The sequence below is a fragment of the Triturus cristatus genome, chromosome 9 (genome assembly GCF_964204655.1).
Source record: "Triturus cristatus chromosome 9, aTriCri1.1, whole genome shotgun sequence".
Lineage (NCBI taxonomy): Eukaryota > Metazoa > Chordata > Amphibia > Caudata > Salamandridae > Triturus > Triturus cristatus.
In genome coordinates, this window is record NC_140592.1 from 444,510,304 (window position 1) to 444,529,977 (window position 19,674).

The following is a 19,674-nucleotide window of genomic DNA, read 5'->3' on the forward strand; positions in this document are numbered from 1 at the left end:
CACCGGGTGAGAACAGACATTTATTTCCCTGCCAATTGTCTTGCAAGCAAGGAAACTCAGATTGCTCTTGTCCAGCGAAAGCATGGAAAGATACTTGCTTCTGCCGGGCAGGAGCATTGTACACTGCTGCTTCAACCAGAATGGATGCATGCAGGGAGCCAGAAGGGCTGCGGTGGTACTAGGGTTCTCCTATGGTCCTCAGTGTAATGTCTTGTGGGAACCCCGGGTGGGCACCAGGCCACCCACCTAAGGCCTCAGGGAATGGGGTCCTCAGGGACGTAAACTCAGAAAAATGGAGCTACCCTTTTTACCCTTACAAAAAAATGCCCGAGGGATGGGGTCGGTGGGGCCCTACATGTTTGAGGAGGGTGGGCTATTAGCCCCCCTCCCCTTTAAAAAATAATATGATCCCAAGGGAAGGGGTCCCCAGAGCTTGTAAAAGCTGTGGGAGAGGGGCTGTGATGACGTAGCTAGGGCTGTAAAGCCTCAGGGAAGGGGCCACAGGGCCCTATACCATTAAGAAAAAAGGCTCTGTGATGGCGTTTTCACTGGCGTAACGAAAATTGAGGGGGCCTGCCTGCAAGGTACGTGGAGGGGCCCCCTTTGGACTCAATCAGCAGCTCTCCGGCCAGAGTGCAGTGCTGAGGGGGGCCCCCTCGAGCTTGGGGCCCCTCGCACCGAGGGGGCTGCGGGGTCCTGTGTTACGCCCCTGGGCGTTTTGCACCTGTTACTGTCAGATTCATTATCTTTATGGACAGAGCAGAGAGGTTAATTAGGAGTAAAAATCATAGTGAAACTCCTCAAAATAACACTGAAAAGCTTCTCAAAGAACCTTAAAGGTCACTAGAAACATGAGACTTGGTAGACTGCATAGTAAGGTTTGTTGGTTTGAAATAAACATGAACCACGTACAAATGTTAAAGCACTTTACCAATGACTTTCTTTTGAAGAAGATTGCTTGAGGCTTTAAGACGTGCAGTATCACTTTAAAAATGGTTTCAAATTGTAGTTTTGTAGTTGTGCTTAGTCATATAAGATTCCAAAGGGCAAAACGATTACACTAGGCATTTTTCAGCCACTATGCACTTAAAAAATATTTAGAATGTTTTATGGTTTTAATTAACTGATTTACTTAATAGGTTCATATTTGAAAACTATCACTTTTAATACATGCCTCTCATTACAGCAATATAATCCGATATACTAAGGTGAAACACTGCTTGTTACTGAAGTGTTTAATTGTGAAGAGACATTGTAATTTTTCTACATATTAGTTTAATGATAGCTTTGAAAATGAAGGTGTTCCTACAGATAAGTGGTGCAAAACACCTTACTTAATTTCCTTTAAGTTAACATGTACATAAATGCTTGGCCATTTAACAGCTTTTTGAATGTTAGTGTCTAGTAATGTAAACCACATAAGGGGGCCATACGTAAAGGTCAGGAGGGTCACAAGTGTCCCAGTAACCTACTTTAAGTATCTCTGAAGTATATGAATTCTCTGAATGTTGACCCACGAAGAGTTCTATAGTAAAATAGTCTTGAAAAACAGTGCTGTACAGCAGACTTTTTATATAATGGCCATTTCGGATTCACACTGATATTTGCGGTATATTCCGACATTTGCGGCAGGTACAATAACCTAACAAACTCTCTATCCAACATGAGAATATCGCTCCCTTAAACAAAATAAATATCTCTGGAGCAGATACATTATCTAACAAAGCATCATTTTAGAAAAGGCCAGCCCTCCTGGAAAGGATGGAGGGTAACTATAAGTTAGACATGTTTTGAGATGATTCTGCCCAAGCAAAGCAGAGAAATCCAAAGACTATGCTTTATTGGAAACAGGAGAGTTCCTGATTGGACCTTACTTCTGAAAGGCTTATAAGGTTTGGGTGGAGACAGTCAGTTCTGAATTTGGAATTCAAAAGGTTATGAAAGTTGTTAGCGTTAAGAATTACGCCACTCAGTGTCCTGCACAATTGTGTAATCTTTTCATATGGCAAGCTTTTGTTTTTTAATTTATGATGTGAGAGGTGAGCTCAGCTAATGTTCATTGAATTCTAGGCCTCTCAGCTGTGACTGCTAACCAGTGCTAGTACAGAGTCATAAAAAACTACAGCAGTCTTTTTGAGGATTGCTTTTAAAAGCTTTGGGGTCCGGAAAAAAGAGGCCAGTTGAGAAATAGTGTTACTGTCCTTGCTGAGAAGCACCCACTAAAATTATTGATAATGTACCTTTAATTTTTCTAGCCTAGATTCTAAGAACTGGTAATTTTACATTAAAACATAATAACAGCCCTGCCAGTACCTTCTGGAATGTTGGTAATTTACTCTTTAAACTTAATAGCAACTCTACTGAGAATTGCCACTAGCTTTCTGTTTGGCAACCGGTGTGATCTAACCCTATTCAGAAAACTAAAGTGGCTATGGGTGTGTGGAGTGATGCCATAACCATTTAATCGTTTGCAATTTCTTGGAAATAATTTAAATGCTCAGTTATCCTTTGAAAGCGTCATGCCAGCTTAGGAATATGTAGTATTATGTAGTGATGCTGGTTAGGTGTCACCATGCAATACTCTCACAGGCCCCAAAGATGGTCCTTGGATACACAATAATACATTTTAACTAAGACCTAGTAGTGTGGTAAAGAGCAGTCAGGCTTTACTAGAGGAACATGTGTTAAGCATTTCAGAGGACGAACATGGACAATAAGTAATTGACACAACTTGAGAGAAAATTGATACCAATACATCAAGATAAAGTGTATTTGTATCTTCCTCCAGACACCAAAATGAACAGAATAGTATACATATAATAGGATTTATGGATTTTAGAAGCAGTATAAAATCAGTGCAAAAGAAAACTGAGACTTTAAAATTGTGGTCAATGGGGAAAACTAATAGTGGAACACGAAGGAATCATCGTTGGTTCCACCAAGCTACACAGCCCCAAGTCTGTCTGAATCCAATGAATTAAATTCATATCATTTAATGTTCTGTTTTCTCCATTTATTCACCATTGGTTTTCAACCTTCTTTCTTCACTTTTTCTTTCAATTCATTTTATCCAATCAGTATTTTACGTCGATTCAGAAAAGCTCATGTGAGAATAATGTAGGTATAGAAAGGATTGAAAGTAGTATGCCGGTGGTAACCTTTTTGGGTATAGGTCAGATTAACTGACAGCGGTTTTTCTTCATCGTTAACATTTTTTATCGTTAACATTACCTTTGTGAATAATTGATGGAATTCATTTTTAAACTTAAGTGAAGTGCTTTTTTTGTTGACAAAGATGGCTAAAACATATACATGCTTGTATTTGTAGATGCCCCTGACTAAGGGGATCTTTTCCCGAAATGTAGTGGGTCGTTATAATAAAATCATGACATGTGGAACCCATTTAGTGCTCCTGAGCTTTTGTTAATTGACGTAAAATACTGATTGGATAAAATAAATTGAAAGAAAAAGTGAAGAAAGAAGGTTGAAAACCAATGGTTACTAAATTGAGAAAACAGAACATTAAATTATATGAATTTGGTTCATTGGATTCAGACAGTCTTGGGGCTGTGCAGCTTGGTGGACCCAACGATGGTTCCCTCGTGATCTAGTAATGTTGCAGCTCAATGAGATGAAGTGCAGAAGCACGTTTTCCATGCCGAAAAGTTTTGAATGGAGTAAGTTTGGTGTAAAGTGGATGACCAGGTGTGCATCTCATCCCTACTAATCTCATAGAAAACTACTAGTGACCATCAGTCACTTGCAGGTCGAGTTGCATGGAACCCTTGCAGGATAAAGCTAATGTGGGCCCTAGGACCAGGCCACAACAGTCAGTTCAATTTTACGTTGCCAGTGGAGGCCAGGGGCATAATTCTCCTGACTGTCCCTGGCGCTGAACAGGATATGTAAACACACAACAACAGGGTGGTTGCTGATGTCGGTCGAAGGTCAGATGGAGTTCTGAAGGAAGTGATCCGCTTAGGGCCACCCAGGTCACCACAGACCACCTCTCAGCCTTCCAAACTGAATGAAGAGTCAGAGAAAGAGTGGAGAATATACACCAATAATCGTTTATTAGTATTCGCTCAGAGCGGGGCTCCGTCTGCACAGAGGGAACTGAGCAACAGTAAGCCTAAAGATAAATTATGTACATTGCATGTTTAGCTAAGAACACAACCACAGTGGAATTTTCCAAACAGATGTGGCTGAACTGCAAAGGAAAAAAAAGGTTTCTACTCTCATATCTTTCACAGTTCAGCCACACAAAATGGAGTCTGAAAAAGAAAACGGCACAGCTAATGCTAACGTATACATGGCATTAAGAGAGCATCAACAAGCATAATCTAACAGTTCCTTCTAGGAGCAGCATCGAGTGCAGGGGTCAGTTGCCTGTCTGGCGACCGACAAGCCTTGGCAGTGGCAATACTAGGAAAAAAGTACTTCGATATCCGGTGGTCCGAGGGATCTCAGTAGCTGCCTGTAACTTTTTGGAAGGCAGGAATACAGTTCTCAAAATGCACTATACTATATGGGTGTGGAAGATCCCACGGAGGGCCCGATTGCCAGCAATTCTGCAGATTCAGAGTGTTGTTTTAACTGAAGTTTGCAGGAGACTAGTGCCACTAGTCATGGGGAGTCTGAGTGTGCTTTAGGCTCTCGCATTGGTCCCTGTGTCTGTGGGATCTGAGAGTTTGTCTAGGACGAGTCTCGATCAGGCCGTTCCAGGGGCCTCGCCACAGGGACAGAGTATCCCTCTTTTGCTTTGTGCAATTCCTGGTGCTGCAGATACTTGTCTCTTTTTGTCTTCTTCGATGCAGGTTGTTCAGAACTGAGGTTCTAGTGCCAGGGGTAGCCCTTAAATTCTAGAATTTGGGGCTTTAGAGGTGTGAGTGTAATTGGCCAATGGATGCTTTCCCTGCAGCTTATCCACCCCTGAGGTGGCCACATCCGGGGGTGTAGATCATCTTTTCTACCCAGAACCCACTATGTCTACCTCTTATAAAAATGCCAGAAATCTTCCTTGGCTGTGCAGACCAGGCAGCCCACCCTAGGGGTGTGGCTAGCCTTTTGGGATATACACCACCTACATGCCTAATTTTGCGATTGCCCGGAGGAAAATGTACCTGGGCACTGTTGATTCCTCCTTTCAGAGTTAGCCCTGATGCAAATCAGAGGTGCCTTTGAAGCTCACAGCCTTAATGTGCCACTTCACTAGCCTTCCTAGGAGGGAATAAGTGTGTCCTCCTTCCTGTCCAGGCCCTTGTTCCCGACTCCTGGGAATGATCACACTGTCTGGCAGAAGGTCAGAAACCTATCTTGGTGGCAGCAAGTGCAGGCTGTGAGCCAGAGCTTAGAGCAACTGGGGTAACCAGGTGGGCAAACTCCAATGTAGCCACCTGGCTGCATGCCACATTGCTCTTAACATGAGATGCATTTCAGAGGTGAGATGGCACTTTGTTTGATACCAAACACAACATATTTATGTACCATAATGGAGCTGCCAACCTGAGGTTTGTTCAGGTGCCAGCCCATGCTATCATATGGACCGCTCACATATAGTGCCCTTTAATGGTTAAAGGTCACTTTAGGGATATCTAAGCTTATACTTACATTCCCACACCCTGCCTCCTCGGCTTTAGGAGGACGTCCTTAGGGGTGGCTGACAGATACTAAAAGGGTGGCTGACAGATATTAAAAGCAGTGCATTGACTTTATAACATATGGTGAGGCAAAGTTGAAATTAAGCAATTTACAGTGTTCCTATAGTCGGAAATGGCAGGACTGTTGTCAGTAGTTTAATTCAGTCACTCAGGGTGGCACAGACAGGGCTGCAAGCCCTGGGGACCCATTTACCACCCATGCCCTAGGTACCACTGATACCATATACTAGAGACTTATTGGGGGGGGGAGTAAAGTCCTTATCAATTGGGCTTGCCAATTTACATATAGCCGTTTTTCGGGAGAGAGCGCTGGCGCCTGGTTAGCAGGCTTCAGTGCAGTGTGAGAGTTGAAAAACACCATCCAATATCCAACTGGGTTCAAAAAGTGGGGGGCCCTCTTCAAAAATCCCTGTTTTCTTACATCAGCCAGTTTCAAAGCACTCAAAGGGTCCGATCCTCAAAGGCGTTTGTGCATGTAAGTTCAATTTATGTGTTCAAATGGCTTGATTTATGTAAACTAGGAATTCACAAACTGTGACCTTGCAGTGGTAACTCAATGTACTTATGCATAACATCTCTCCAAGATAGCATAATATTGCTCATGAGTAAATCCTATAGCAGGGAATAGGTGCTGGAGGATGTGGGTGCCAGGGAATGCGTTCAACTCACAAATATGTGAAAAGTTACAAACATTTTCCACCCCACTTCCACTCTGGGATTAGGACGAATTTTCTCTTCTAAAGGACAGGGGGAAATCTGATTTTTATGGTGGAAATGAGCAGGAAGCAGTGCTACAAATGGGGTGGCACATGGGGAGGGGTTTCTGGAAGAGAAAAAATATTTTCTTGGTGGAGGAAACAAATAGCCCATAAAGGCAATTGCAAATACAAATTGGTCATCATAAAAGTGCCAGACCAATTTGTGCATCAATAAATTTCATTTTCAAAAGTGTCTATATTTCACCTCATTCTTTTCATTCCCTGTTGACAGGTGAAATTTGAGCCCAACATTAGTGCATCTCTATAATGATCTTAGCGACTTGGAGGAAGTGTTTTATTAAACAGAATGCATTAATTTGCCTTGTATGCATGCATTCAAAGGAGAATGCAGTTTGTTTAAATATATATAATTTTCTCAAGATACTCTGCTAGCTACCTATTACTCTTTGGGTTGCCAAATATTAATATAGGCTGACCCAAAAATTCAAATGCCCCCCCATGGCTAAGGCCCTTGTCAGCCATTTGGTGTCCCAATATTCTGGGCAGTTTTCCTCTCACTTTTATCACCAGCTCAGAGCCTACGGTACTTGTGAAAGGTGGTCACAGCAGGCGGCTGTGCAGTGGCCTTGGCATAGTGCTGTAGTGGCAGGGCGCACTCTGGGGCTGTAGCAAGGAGTGTTTCATGCTCTACTGTTGCTGTGAGGTATCCCCAAAGGGATATGGCACCCAGTAAAATCAGGGCTGATATTCTCACATCCAGTAATTTTGTTTGCTATAGCAACGGACCACTAAGTCACCAGACAGAGGTGTCCCTTGGAGATACCACTCCCTGTGGCATTTAGGACCTTATCAACTGGTTACACTTTCTGTTCAGCATTGCATTCATTTTAACCATTACATTGAGTTGAAGTACTTTCCAATTGATGATGTGTGTCAATACCTGCAGAAGCAAAACATTTTACTAAAAGCAGGGAGTATGTACTCATCAACATCACAAAGCACAAGCAGCAAGAATGAAGCAGTGTGATCATCCGGCCAGTCACGGGTTGCAAAAGTGGATAATAGTGACTGCAAGAACAATGATCGCGAATCGCCACTGCCCAGCTGATATACTCATTTTCTAAATCTTCAAAAAGAGCCCGATTTTGCAGCAATAAACTATCTGCTTTGGCCAAATGTTTCTTTAACATTTTGTGATGCTCTATCATCTGTTTTTCAGGGCACCGTCTTCATTCCTTTGATGACATCAGTACATTTTGACCCGACACAGTTCAACAACCCTGACAAATTTGATCCTGCAAATTTTCTGGATGAAAATGGCTGTTTCCAAATGAAAGATGCATTCATGCCTTTTTCTGCAGGTATTATTTATTTCTCTCCATGTCTTCTATGTTCTTCTCTCTGAAAGATGAGTCGTATTTTTCTGCAGTGTATGTCAATTCATGGCAACGATGTGCTGTTTCTGAAGCAGTCGGTTATGGGGGTCCCTGAAGTTGGCATAAATAGAGCTTTAGAGGCAACTTCTGTGTACTCTGGAGAGAAGTACAGAAGGGCTCAGGTATATTGCCACAAATGGGCTCCTTAAAGCAAAGGCGTGGTCATATTCTCGCAGTCATTGCTTGTGGATTGGTAAGTCCAAGCATTTTTGATGAGTTTAAGTGAGGTGTATCATGTATGATGTGTACTTCTGATTTCAGCATATGCTTACTTGCCTTTGACCCAAACGATTAGCTTATGTTTTTGTCCTCCCTTCGTAAATCAGCCATCCTCCTCCGAAATGGTCAACCAAGTCTCTTTTTTCCCTAAAAACACACAACCTACCTACCTTTCCTCAGACGTTACATGAAGAGACACCACACCTCCCTTAGGTAAGTTGTAGTTGCTTTACCTTTATTGTATCCCTACATCCTGTGCATCAGGCAGTTGCATCAAAAAACTTATTTTGGTCTAGTCAAGTGGATAGATAGAAGGGCCAATGACTGCTCAAACCTTGCAGAGAAACTTTCTGGCCGACTGCGTGCAAAGATGACCCTTTACTGATAATACGCTCTGAGCCCTGCAGGGTTGGTGTATGCCATCAGACGGAAAACCTGCAGACCTGGCAGAGCCGCGAGAGAGCAGTAGAGCCGCAAGAGCTTGGGGGAGCTGCAGAGAGGAGCGCAATTCGGGAAGCCGAGCCCCCTCCGTGTGCGTGCAGTGGGAGAAGCACACTCCGAGCACAGGCACGACCCCTCACACGTAGCTGGGACCCTGGTCAGCACCTTCTCTCCACATCGTCCCTTTCTTCTCCTACCTCAACTTCCCTTTCAGCTGCGACCGGAGTGCTAAACATTTGCTTTCCCACGGCCGAAGCCGCAAGAACGTCTCAGCTGCGGCCAGAGCTGCTGGAACATTTACTTTCACGCAGCTCTGGCCCCGAGTACATCTCTGTTGCGGCCGGAGCCGCAAACATTTGCTTTCACGTGGCCGAAGCTGCGAGTGCAACACAGCTGCGGCCGAAGCTGTGAAAACATTTTCTTTACGCAGCAGAAGCCGTGAGTGCAAAACAAAAGCGGAAGGAGCGGCCGAGTTATTTCCTCTCAAGCGACAGAAGCTGCGAAATATTATTTCACTGCAGTAGGGGCTGCAAATTGATCTCTGGTACGGCAAGGGCCGTGAAGCTTTTTCTACGGCGGCAGGTGCCGCGAGGGAGCTATAACCGACGCTGACTGCGAAGGCGGACGCCTGATCTCTATTCTGTCAGTGATAGTGATTTATTTATTTATTTATTTATTTTTTAATGCTAAATGTAATTGATTTGCTGTATTGGTAACAGAAAGTGCCGGATTTTTACTGATCCTATCTAGATAGTAGTTTTTAGTTTTAGTATTCACATGGGCTTGTATACCAGAACTTGAGCCTCAAAGTTTAAGGTTATATCGGATTTGAGTCTTTTTTTTTTTTGTAAGATGGCCCCCAAAAAAGCAAAAAGTAACAAAATAAGAAAAGACCCCCAGTCTACAAATAAGGAAATAAGGGAGTTAACCCCCATGGAGATTTCGAAAGAAACAAATGAGGCAATTAATAAGAGGGGACAAAATAAAGAATTAATGAAGGAAAATACGCCAAACATACTGAACACATCACATGTGAGCACGAAAGGAAACAACCCAGTATCTAGATCAATAAAAGACTTTGTGGGAAAACATTTTACCAAAAAATCTACCGCAAATAAAATTGAAGAAGTAGAGAAGGATTTAATCTTAACTCAGGCAATAAACCAGAAATATATTGAATGTATACAAGACTCATTTTCCAGTCACTGTGACTTAAGCAATATAAACATTAATTTGGAACCAAGACTTTCGTCATCGCCTAGGATATTCCCCGAGCATGATATTGGAGACACAGAGTATGAGGAGCTTTTAAAAGAGTGCCAAGCTCAGAATGACAGTATTGCCCGGGAGGAAGGAACAATTATAGATAAAAGCTTGGGCCAATGGACAAATGGTGCCTTTAAATCTATGGAAGATATGTTATGTAATAGCACTTAGAACTTGGACTTGTCGGAAACTCCATCAGCTTCAATGTTGGATATTATTTTAATGTTACAAAAGATTTTGCAGTGCTTGTTAGAAGTCACACTCTCAAATAATAAAATATTAAAGGCACAAGAAAGGAGCCTAAAGCTCACTGTGTGTGAATTACAGGGTATTAGGGGTTTAATGCCATTGGTGGTTAGACCAGTATCGGATACCCCCACTAGAGGGGGCTCAGGCGACACCAAGGCATTAGATCTATTGAATCAAGCTCAGGATGTGTACATATCGAAATGACCTATGTTAATTAGGAGAAGAAATGAACATAGGTGGCAAAAGTTTAGTTTCCCATTAAGGAAACCTATCCAGTATTCAGGAAAGCTTAAAGGAAAGCAAACAGCCAGTAAAAAAGTAAAGTGCAAAAAAATAAATCATTTGTAGCAAAGGTAAAAACTGTAAGAAGAGTTCCTCCTAGAATTAGTAAGAAGGAAAGGAAAAAGAGGAAAGAGAGCCTCCAAGAAAGTGGGCAAGAAGTAAGTTTGAAGGAAACAAGGGAAAAAAGGTCCCAACAAAGAAAGTCCCGGGAGGAAGTTTGGGAGAAGGAAAGGATTGAAAAAAGGGTAAACTTAAAAGATGTAAAAAGTAACCCAAAAAATTTAGGGAAGGGGGGTGTTAAGATAATAGGCCCAAATAGAAAAAGAGATATAAGTGAAGAAAACACTAGAGATCGAGGAGTTGTAAATGTAAGTGATAAAAAGTGGTTATACTTTGAGCCCCAGGAAGTACCAAATGGCAGGAAAAAACTAAAGAGAATTATACCATTAAATCGCTCACAATTACTATTTTCATTCGCAAAATGTCCAAGCCTAGGTAAAATAGAATCAAAGGACTTAAGGCAGGTTGGATTTTTATCTAGTAGTAAAGGGAAGGAATTGACAAAAGTTGAAGTATATTCAGGGATGATTAAATCCGCAATAATAAATGCTAAACAAGAGGTACTAAAGGAAGGAATAAGATTGATTACAGAGGCGGAAATAGCAAATGTAAGTCATCCAGAAAGTAATTTCTTGAATTGTCGTGCAGGATTGGGGAAAAGACAAGTAAGAATAATAACAGGGGCATGTGGAGTAAGAGAGGTAATTAAAATCATTGTTGAAAATCATGAGCTGGATAAGAATTGGGGAAATTGGAGTATTGAGGACAGAGAACTAAATGAATCCTGGTGGGCCATAAACGAGTCCGGTCATTTGAGTGAAATAGATTAGGAAAGTGGGTTGTCGCATAGTCTAAGAATAATTTCGTGGAATATTAATGGATTAAGAGAACAAATAAAAATGGAATGTGTAAAAAATATTTCACGACAGGCAGACATTGTCTGTCTGCAAGAGACTTGGCTATGCGACAGTACCCAGATAGTCGACGGTTTCACACAGCTTCATAAAGCGGCTACGAAAGTTAGATTTGGTCTCCCATCTGTTGGGATCCTGACTCTAATTTCCACAAAAACTACAAACAAGGTGTCTTTGATACATACAACTTGTAAATGGATACTGGCTAGTGAGGTACGACTACAAGACCAGGGAAGGCAAAAGGAATATGTGATCGTGGTTAACATTTATGTGCAGTGGGGTACATGAGAAGAATATGTAAAAGAAATGGGGTTCTTTAAAGCAGATTTGATATCCCTAAATGATAAATACTAGAAGGATTTTCTAATTATCACTGGAGATTTTAATCATAACTTAGATCCTGAAAAGATGGACCCTTGGATGAAGGAAATTTTAGATGCATATGAGATAGTGCCAGCCCAATTCCCCATTGGTAAAATGAACAAACAAGATAAAGAGTTAGGGAGACTTCTAGGGTCGCATGAGCTAGTTACTCTAAATGGTAGATCGGAACTCGATAGACCTGCAGAACAAACATTCAGAAGGGACAACCAATTGTGCCCTATAGATTATCTCTTCGTACATGCCTGGAATTTTATTTCAGTAAAAAAATGTAGGGTAATTAAACGTGAAGAAAGTGTCCATTATCCACTGTATTGCGAAATAGCGAGAGCTTGCCCAAGAGTTTGTGAAAACGCTTTACCACAATCTATGGATTATCCAAAAAGACTAACCAACACATTGACGGAGGAATATATTCTAAAATTGTCAAGTTTTCAACAAAATTTAGACTTTGAAATAGTATGGAGCCCGTGTGTGGCATGGCTTGAAGGAAAAATCAAGCAGGCCGCACTATGTTTGTCTGCCAATTTAAAGAAGACAAACCAAGGGGGCAAAGCTCAGCAAGGGGGTGGCAGTCAGCAAATGGTTTGGTTTGACTCCGCATATAGAGAGAAAAAAAGGCTACTAAGAAGAGAAGAAAGAAAGTCGAAGTTAAGATACAATCAGGAGACCTACAATAATCTATTAAAGTTGAGGAAGGAATATAAAATGTTAGTGAGAATTAAGAAAAGACGCATTAAAGAAAAATGCTGGGTTTCGCTGCTAGAAAGTATAGAAAGTAAAAATACTAAAGGGTTCTGGAGGCTGATCCAAGATGCATCAGGTCGATCCGCAGGAACCATGAGTTGTGAAGTCGACGAGGCATCCTGGGAGGAGCATCTAAATCAATTATATAAGTCTAGAAATGGGCCAGAAATTGGTGGAGAGAAAAGCTGGAGGCAACAAGTAGTAAAAAATGTAATTCCTTTATATTCGCCTGAAAACGTAAAGAATACTATTAAGATTTTAAATCTAACCCGTGCAGCAAGGCCTGATAATTTACCTGCAGTAATAATTACAACAGAGCTAAATTGGTGGGCCCAATTTTTCTCAAAAATGTTCATAGCAGTATTATCCACAGGTACAATTCCAAAATCTTGGAGGGGAACCATAATTAGGCCACTGCATAACAAAGGGGATATAAAGGACCCCAAGAATTACAGATTGAATAATCTATTAGATATCGGTGTGAAAGTGTTCTCTAAAATAATCCAGGGAAAACTGAAGGAGTGGGTTGAATTAAATATAATTGTCCCGGTAGAACAAGGAGGTTTTAAAAAGGGGCACTCAACACTTGATCATTGTTTTGCATTGTGGGCCGTGGCTAGGAAGACAGTAGAACAGCAGGGTAGATTATACTGCTGCTTTGTCGACTTCCGGGCGGCATTTGATCTAGTAGATAGAGAATGCTTATGGGAGATGTTAAATAGATATAATATCCCCGAGGACCTATTAGAAGCCATCCAAGGACTGCCCAGCGAAAATTGGACATAAGTTATTAAAGATACAGCAGGAGGTTTAACCCGAGAAAAAAAAATCAATAATGGGTTAAGACAGGGATGTGTCTTGGCTCCTCTTCTATTTTCTATTTTCCTTGCTGACTTACCGAAACTGTTAATAACTGAAAGAGGAGCAAGCCCAAAGGTAAATGGAAAGCATCTGTCTTGCCTACTATATGCTGATGACCTAGTTATCTTAGACCAAACGGAATTAGGGTTGCAAAGAAAGCTAAATGTTTTTGAGACATATTGTCTAGCCAAACATCTAACAGTAAACATGGAAAAAACTAAAATATTGTGCTTTGGAAAGAAAAAACAGGAATATAGCTGGTGCCTGGGTCAGACAAAATTGGAAGTCGTCAATGAATATAAATATTTGGGAGTATGGTTTGACAGAGCTTTAAATTGGGGTATCCATCAACAGGCTCAAAAAATAAAGGGTCTAGCAGGAATTTGTGGGTTGAAAAAATGTAACAGTATTTATGGAGACATGTCACATAGACCAGTGTTGAAAGCATTTAAGGCTATGATCCCCCCACAGATGCAGTATGGGGCAGAAATATTGTGTCTGGGGGGGAAATGTTCATGGGATAAGGAGTAAGGTAAATGTTTAAAAACTCTTCTTTCCTTGCCTAGGTCCTCAATGGTACAGGCCATTAGGCAAGAAATAGATTGGCCAGCATGGAACATACAAGTCCAGGTAAATCTGTGTAGATTTTGGAAACGGTTGGGATCAGGAGAGGAGGAGAAAGTGTCATGTTGGTGTAGGAAGGAGATACAACAGAGTGAATTAAAGTGGACAAAAGCTGCCAGAAATAAACTGCTCTCCATTTGTGAATCACTAAAAGTAAAAATTGACCCAGAATCATTATGTATTGAAGAACAGAAGAGTGCTTTAAACATTTTGGGAAATGAAAAATCCAGACAGATCAACATGGATTACTTGAATCAAAAAAGTCTGTGCATTTTATGTTAAATACCTGGAGTAATGATAATTGGTATCCGTATCTAGATACTGTACCAAATCATGGGTTGCGATTGGAACTATTAAAAGTGAGAATAGGTATTAATCCCTCCCGTTCAAATGAGAAAATAAAAAACATATTAATGGATGACTGTGGTAAATGTACATGCGGGCTAGATTTTAAATGTACCTGTGTTCATTTTATAATGGATTGTCAAAAATTGCTATCTGTACGGAGGATGAATTTAAGGTGACTCTTTTTAAAATATGGAACAAGCTCAAGGTTACAAGCAATTAAGCTCCTTATTGACATGCAGTTTTTTGATATTGCAATTGCTTTGGCAAAGTTTGTTCAAGTAGCTAAAAGTTTTCTCATGGAATAAGGAAATGAAAAGGGTGGTCCAAGGGGGATAAACAGAGGCCAATCGAATGTTTGTAATTATATAATGTATTCAATTTTTTAGATAAACGCCCTTGGCTTATAGTATGACAAAACAAAAATAAGCTTTTACGAGAAAATAATGAAATTGATTTTAGGTTCTTTTAAAAATTTTAATAATTGTATTTATTATCTGTGTCATGTTGGTATATGTAGTTTAAAGGCCAATTGGTCAAAATAAACTTATTTTTTATTTGATTTTAGTCAAGTGGAGTAGAAATTCGACTAGTCAAGGCTCATACAGTTCTCTCAATGAACCCTCTTTTGCCTTTTTTAGACGTATTTTTCAAAACCAAATTACCACTTGTATTATCTGACATCAAAATGGATTAAAATAGCCCACAACACTCCAATGGAAACAGTCAAACAATGGATCACAGCTGCAACTTTGGAATAAGATGGTTAGTATTCAAACAAATTATCTAAAAAAAGATTGAGAGGCAAAAATATTGAGTTGTAAATATTGTGCTGCACAAATATCATATGCAAGAATATCATTGACAAGAATATTGTTTTTAAGGTAGTATTGATGTGAAAAATATCTATGTTGTTATTGATTGTTTACAAAAATATTGTTGTTAACAATATTGTTTTTTAGTTATTTTTATGTATTTTAGTATACATTTAAATTTTACATGTTGCAAATTGTTTGTATAAATATTGTTAATGTTTTTTAATTTAGTTTCTTAAATTGTAGTTGTTTTTTTAGATTTCATTTATTAGTTTATTGTTATTTTTAGTGCCGTAACATGTTGTGGGTATATGGGTACAGGGTGGCAAGCAAAACAATTATAATTAGTTAATATTAATATTTTAATTGATAATTATGTTAATTGTGTAGTTTTTTAAAATTAAGCTAGGTTTTAGGTGTAGGTTGTAGGGTTTGTAGGCATATAGGGTGGGAAGTAATTTAATTAGAATTAATCAATCATTATTTTGAAATTATTATTAAATATTAAGTTGATAATTACGTAAATCATATAATTAATTAAATATGGGTTTATATTTTTAATGTGGTTTGTTTTTGTATGGGTAAAGGTTGTGAAGGACATTAATTATACTATTTAATAAGTAATGTTAATTATTAATAATTATTTAATTGATCGAGAATTATGTAAATTGTGTGATTATGATATTTCTTAAGTTATATATTAGGTGTGGGTTGTTGGGTTTGTGGGGGTAAAGGGTGGGAAGTTAATTAATGTAATTAATGTATTATTAGTTAATTCTTTTTCATTGTTTAATTGATAATTAATTATGTAAATTATGTAAATAAGATATTTTTCCAAGATATATATGAGGTGCGCATTGTTGCATTTCTAGTGATAAAGAGTCGGGAGTTAATTAAATCTAATTACTTTATTATTAGTTAATTATTTAAAACTGTTTAAATGATAATGAAATATGTAAACATTGTAATTGTTATGATTTTTAAGATATAATTTCGGTGTGCGTTATTTAGTTTGTAGATGTATAGGGTAGGAAGGTAATGAAGTTATATAAATGTAAGTTTTTTTAAGGTGTGTTATCTATTATGTTATGTGATAATTGTGTTATGCGTTTTAATTATAAATTACATTATATATGTTTGTTGATATGATTGTTAGAATATAGCGTGAAATTTGAATTGTATTAATAATATGTTTTTAATTTAAGATATATATTAAAAAATCTTTAAAATATGTAATTTGTTTAATATATATATATATATATATATATATATTTTATTTTTTATTTTTTTAAGTGAACTACTTTCTCTCTACGGTTGCGTAGACTGGAGTGGGAATTCAGATTATTATACCTCCTCAATACAATGGTTTCTTTATTGTTTAAAATAGACTGCAGTCGTAATAGTAAATTCTACCCATCCTGGGTCCAAACCTTTCCCTACTGTTGCACAGACTGGAGTGGGAATAGTACAATTTACCCCTTCCAAGTCAAACGTTTTCCCTACTGTTGCACTGAAAGGAGTGGGAAGAATACATTTTGCCCCTCTGCAATCCAACACTTTGGTTCCCTACCGTGGAACCAATTGGAGTGAGAATAGTAAATTATTGCCCATCCTGAGTCCAACTATTTACCTACTTTTTCACTGACTGGAGTGGGAATAGTAAATTGTATGCCTCTGCACTCTAACACTTTCCCTACTGTTGCACAGACTAGAGTGGGAATAGTAAATGTAACTCCACTTGAGTCCAACCCTTTGTCTACTGTTGCATAGACTGGAGTGAGAATAGTAAATTGTTACCCCTCCTGGGTCCACCCTTTCCCTACTGTTGCACAGACTGCAGTAGGAATAGTGGATTTTACCCCCCTGCTATCCAACACTTTCCCTAATGTTGCACAGATTGGAGTGGGAACAGTAAATTGTTACCCCTCCTGGGTCCAACTCTTTTCTTACTGTTGCACCGACTGGAGTGAGAAAAGTACATTTTACCCCTCTCCCATCCAACACTTTTCCTACTGTTGCACCGACTGGAGTGGGAATAGTAATTTATACCCCTCATGAGTCCAACGCTTTCACTACTGTTGCACCGACTGGAGTGGGAATAGTAAATTTTACCTCTGTCCTATCCAACACTTTCCCTACTGTTGCACAGACTGAAGTGGGAATAATAGTAAATGTATCATTCCTATTATTCCTACAATTTTAAAGTTCTCTTTGTATTGATTACATTTATATTATTATGATGTTTCTGTATATTTAAAAGTATATTATTTTCATTTAGTAATGTTTGTAATATGTGATATATTTTTAGTAAAATGTAATTTTTTACATTGTTTACTTTTTATGTGTAATGCAATTAGTCTGATTAAAAAAAATTAAAGGGCATTTGTTATTCTTTTTATATTATTTATATATATATATATTTTACATTTTTAAAATTTACATGAATAACATTTATTTATATTTTTACTTTATGGAAATGTATTTAATTTTATTTATAGTACTGTTAAATATCAATATATTTAGGGGCTTATTACAATGTTGGTCGGAGTTCCCTCTGGCACAGAAAGGCTGTCGGAATCCAACATCGCATTCCCAATGGCGCAAACGCCGTACATAGTGGAGTTTGGTGTGGTTCCAATCAGCCAGAAGTCTCTGAGAGCCAGTTGGAATGACTAGCCAGTTCCGCCTGCCAACATCGTAAGCTGGCGGTGAACCAAAAACTGACCGACATCCTAATTGGCCCCTTAATGTTTTAATTATATGTGTTGGAAAATTATATTTTTGTCTCGTATATTAGTGTATAACAATATTTTTGTCTATATTATTGTTATTTACTTTGGAAGTATAGGATAACAATATTTTGTGTTTGATATTCTTGACTGAATATTTATATACCACGATATTTGTGGTTTTGATTTTTGTCACTGAACCAGTTGGTTAAACATATGCAAAAAAGAAACACATCCAAAAATTCTAAAGGAAAAGGCACCAGAGAACTGTTTCTGAAATTAGAAAGACAGTCCATAAAATAATTATTTAAATGGTAGGAAGTGACAACACTTAAAAATAGCTCAGTGAGACATGGAATCTGAGAGTTTGAGTCTAGACATTTTCTAAGCTGTTGAGGACATTGATGAGGTGAGGTTAAAAAATGGATATGATAAACTGATAACTGTGAATTTAGATCATAAAATGTCTTCTATTATCTTAATTATAAAGAAATTCAAGATTTATTTGTTAATAACGTCAAAATAATTTTTGCCTCCTTTTTAAAAGCCAAAAATGTTGTACAAAATGTTTTGCTGATGAGATCAGAAAATAAACTAAATGTAACTTTCAGCACTAGGACACGCCTCTGTATCTCGTCTGAAAACTAAATATTTGCGTCTGGTAAAGGCACAGCTGGAAAATTGTTAAATTAGTGCAAAAAGTGAAGAATTGCCCACAAATAGTTTCAAGCACACACCTGGTCCAAGTAAATGAACAGAAACAAAAAACAATGACTTGAAAGGCCTTAGACAGGTATTTATTTATTTATTAAGTTTTATATAGCGCGAACAAGATACCGAGGGATAACAGAGCGCTTTACAATATGATGGGAGGAAGTACAAAAGCAATATCTATAACAATATCCATAAGAGGAAGGGAGAGAAAGAAAATACAGTGTAAAATATATCTAGGAGGGTAATACAATAAAACAGGTGTAGGCGGGCAGCAAGGGTGAAACACAGTGTACAAGGGGGAGCTGTATCAAAAATAAGAACAAAGTCAGCAGGTGCAATGTCAATGGGCCCGTGAGTCTAACCCTATTAGGGTATGAATTTGTTCATTAGGAATCTTTTGGCTTTCACTTTGAACGCCGTCAATGAGGAGATTCTGCGAACTTCCGGTGGGAGAGAGTTCCAAATCATAGGGGCAGCTCCGGAGAAAGCTCCGTGACAACTTCTCTTTTTCATAAGGATGAGTGGTTTCAGGAGGAGGGTAGAGGCGCTTCTTGAAGCTCTTACGACACAGGATAGTTTAAGTTTTTGAGCAAGGTACCTAGGAGTATTAAAGTGAAGGGCTTTGTGTGTAAGAACAGCAATCTTTAATTGAATTTGTGCTTCGAAGGGCAACCAATTGAGGTATTTTAGGACTGGGAATATATGATCTCTTCGCTTGGTATCTTTAACCAGTCTAGCAGCCGAGTTAAGTGAAACCCTTAGTGGAGCCAGAGCGTATTTGGGAAGGCCACAGAGGGTAGCACTGCCGTAATCTAACCTCGGCAAGACAAGCGCTTGGACCACCTGCTTGAAATCATTTAGAGGAAGGAAAGGTTTGATATTTCTGAGAGATCTCATCAAGTGGTAAGCTCCTTTGCATACATTGCTGATATGACCGTTCATGTTCAGGTGCTTGTCCATGGTGATACCGAGAGACTTGGCTGCGTCTACGATGAGAGGCGTACAGTTGAAAGCAGTGAGGTGACTCAGCCAGAGGTCTAGCTTGGGGACGAGATTCGGAGGGGAGATGAGCAGGAATTCCGTTTTAGAGGTGTTGAGCAGTAGATGATTCTCCGTTAACCAGTTTTGAGTAAACATTAGGGTAGTATTGAGTGAGATGATGGTTCCGAGGATGAGATTTTCAGATATAGTTGCGTGTTGTCTGCATACATG

The 19,674-nt window shown here is 39.1% G+C and overlaps 1 protein-coding gene across 5 annotated transcripts in view; it reads left to right on the forward strand.

Moving 5' to 3' along the window:
- The window catches only part of LOC146798109 (cytochrome P450 2F3-like), a 767,041-nt gene that overhangs the window by 693,123 nt on the left and 54,244 nt on the right, over positions 1 to 19,674 (forward strand). For all 5 annotated transcript variants that reach the window (XM_085625324.1, XM_085625321.1, XM_085625322.1 and 2 more), the window contains one exon: positions 7,599 to 7,740. In XM_085625324.1, coding sequence (XP_085481450.1) covers positions 7,599 to 7,740 — 142 coding nt within the window. The remainder of the gene's footprint in view (positions 1 to 7,598; positions 7,741 to 19,674) is intronic.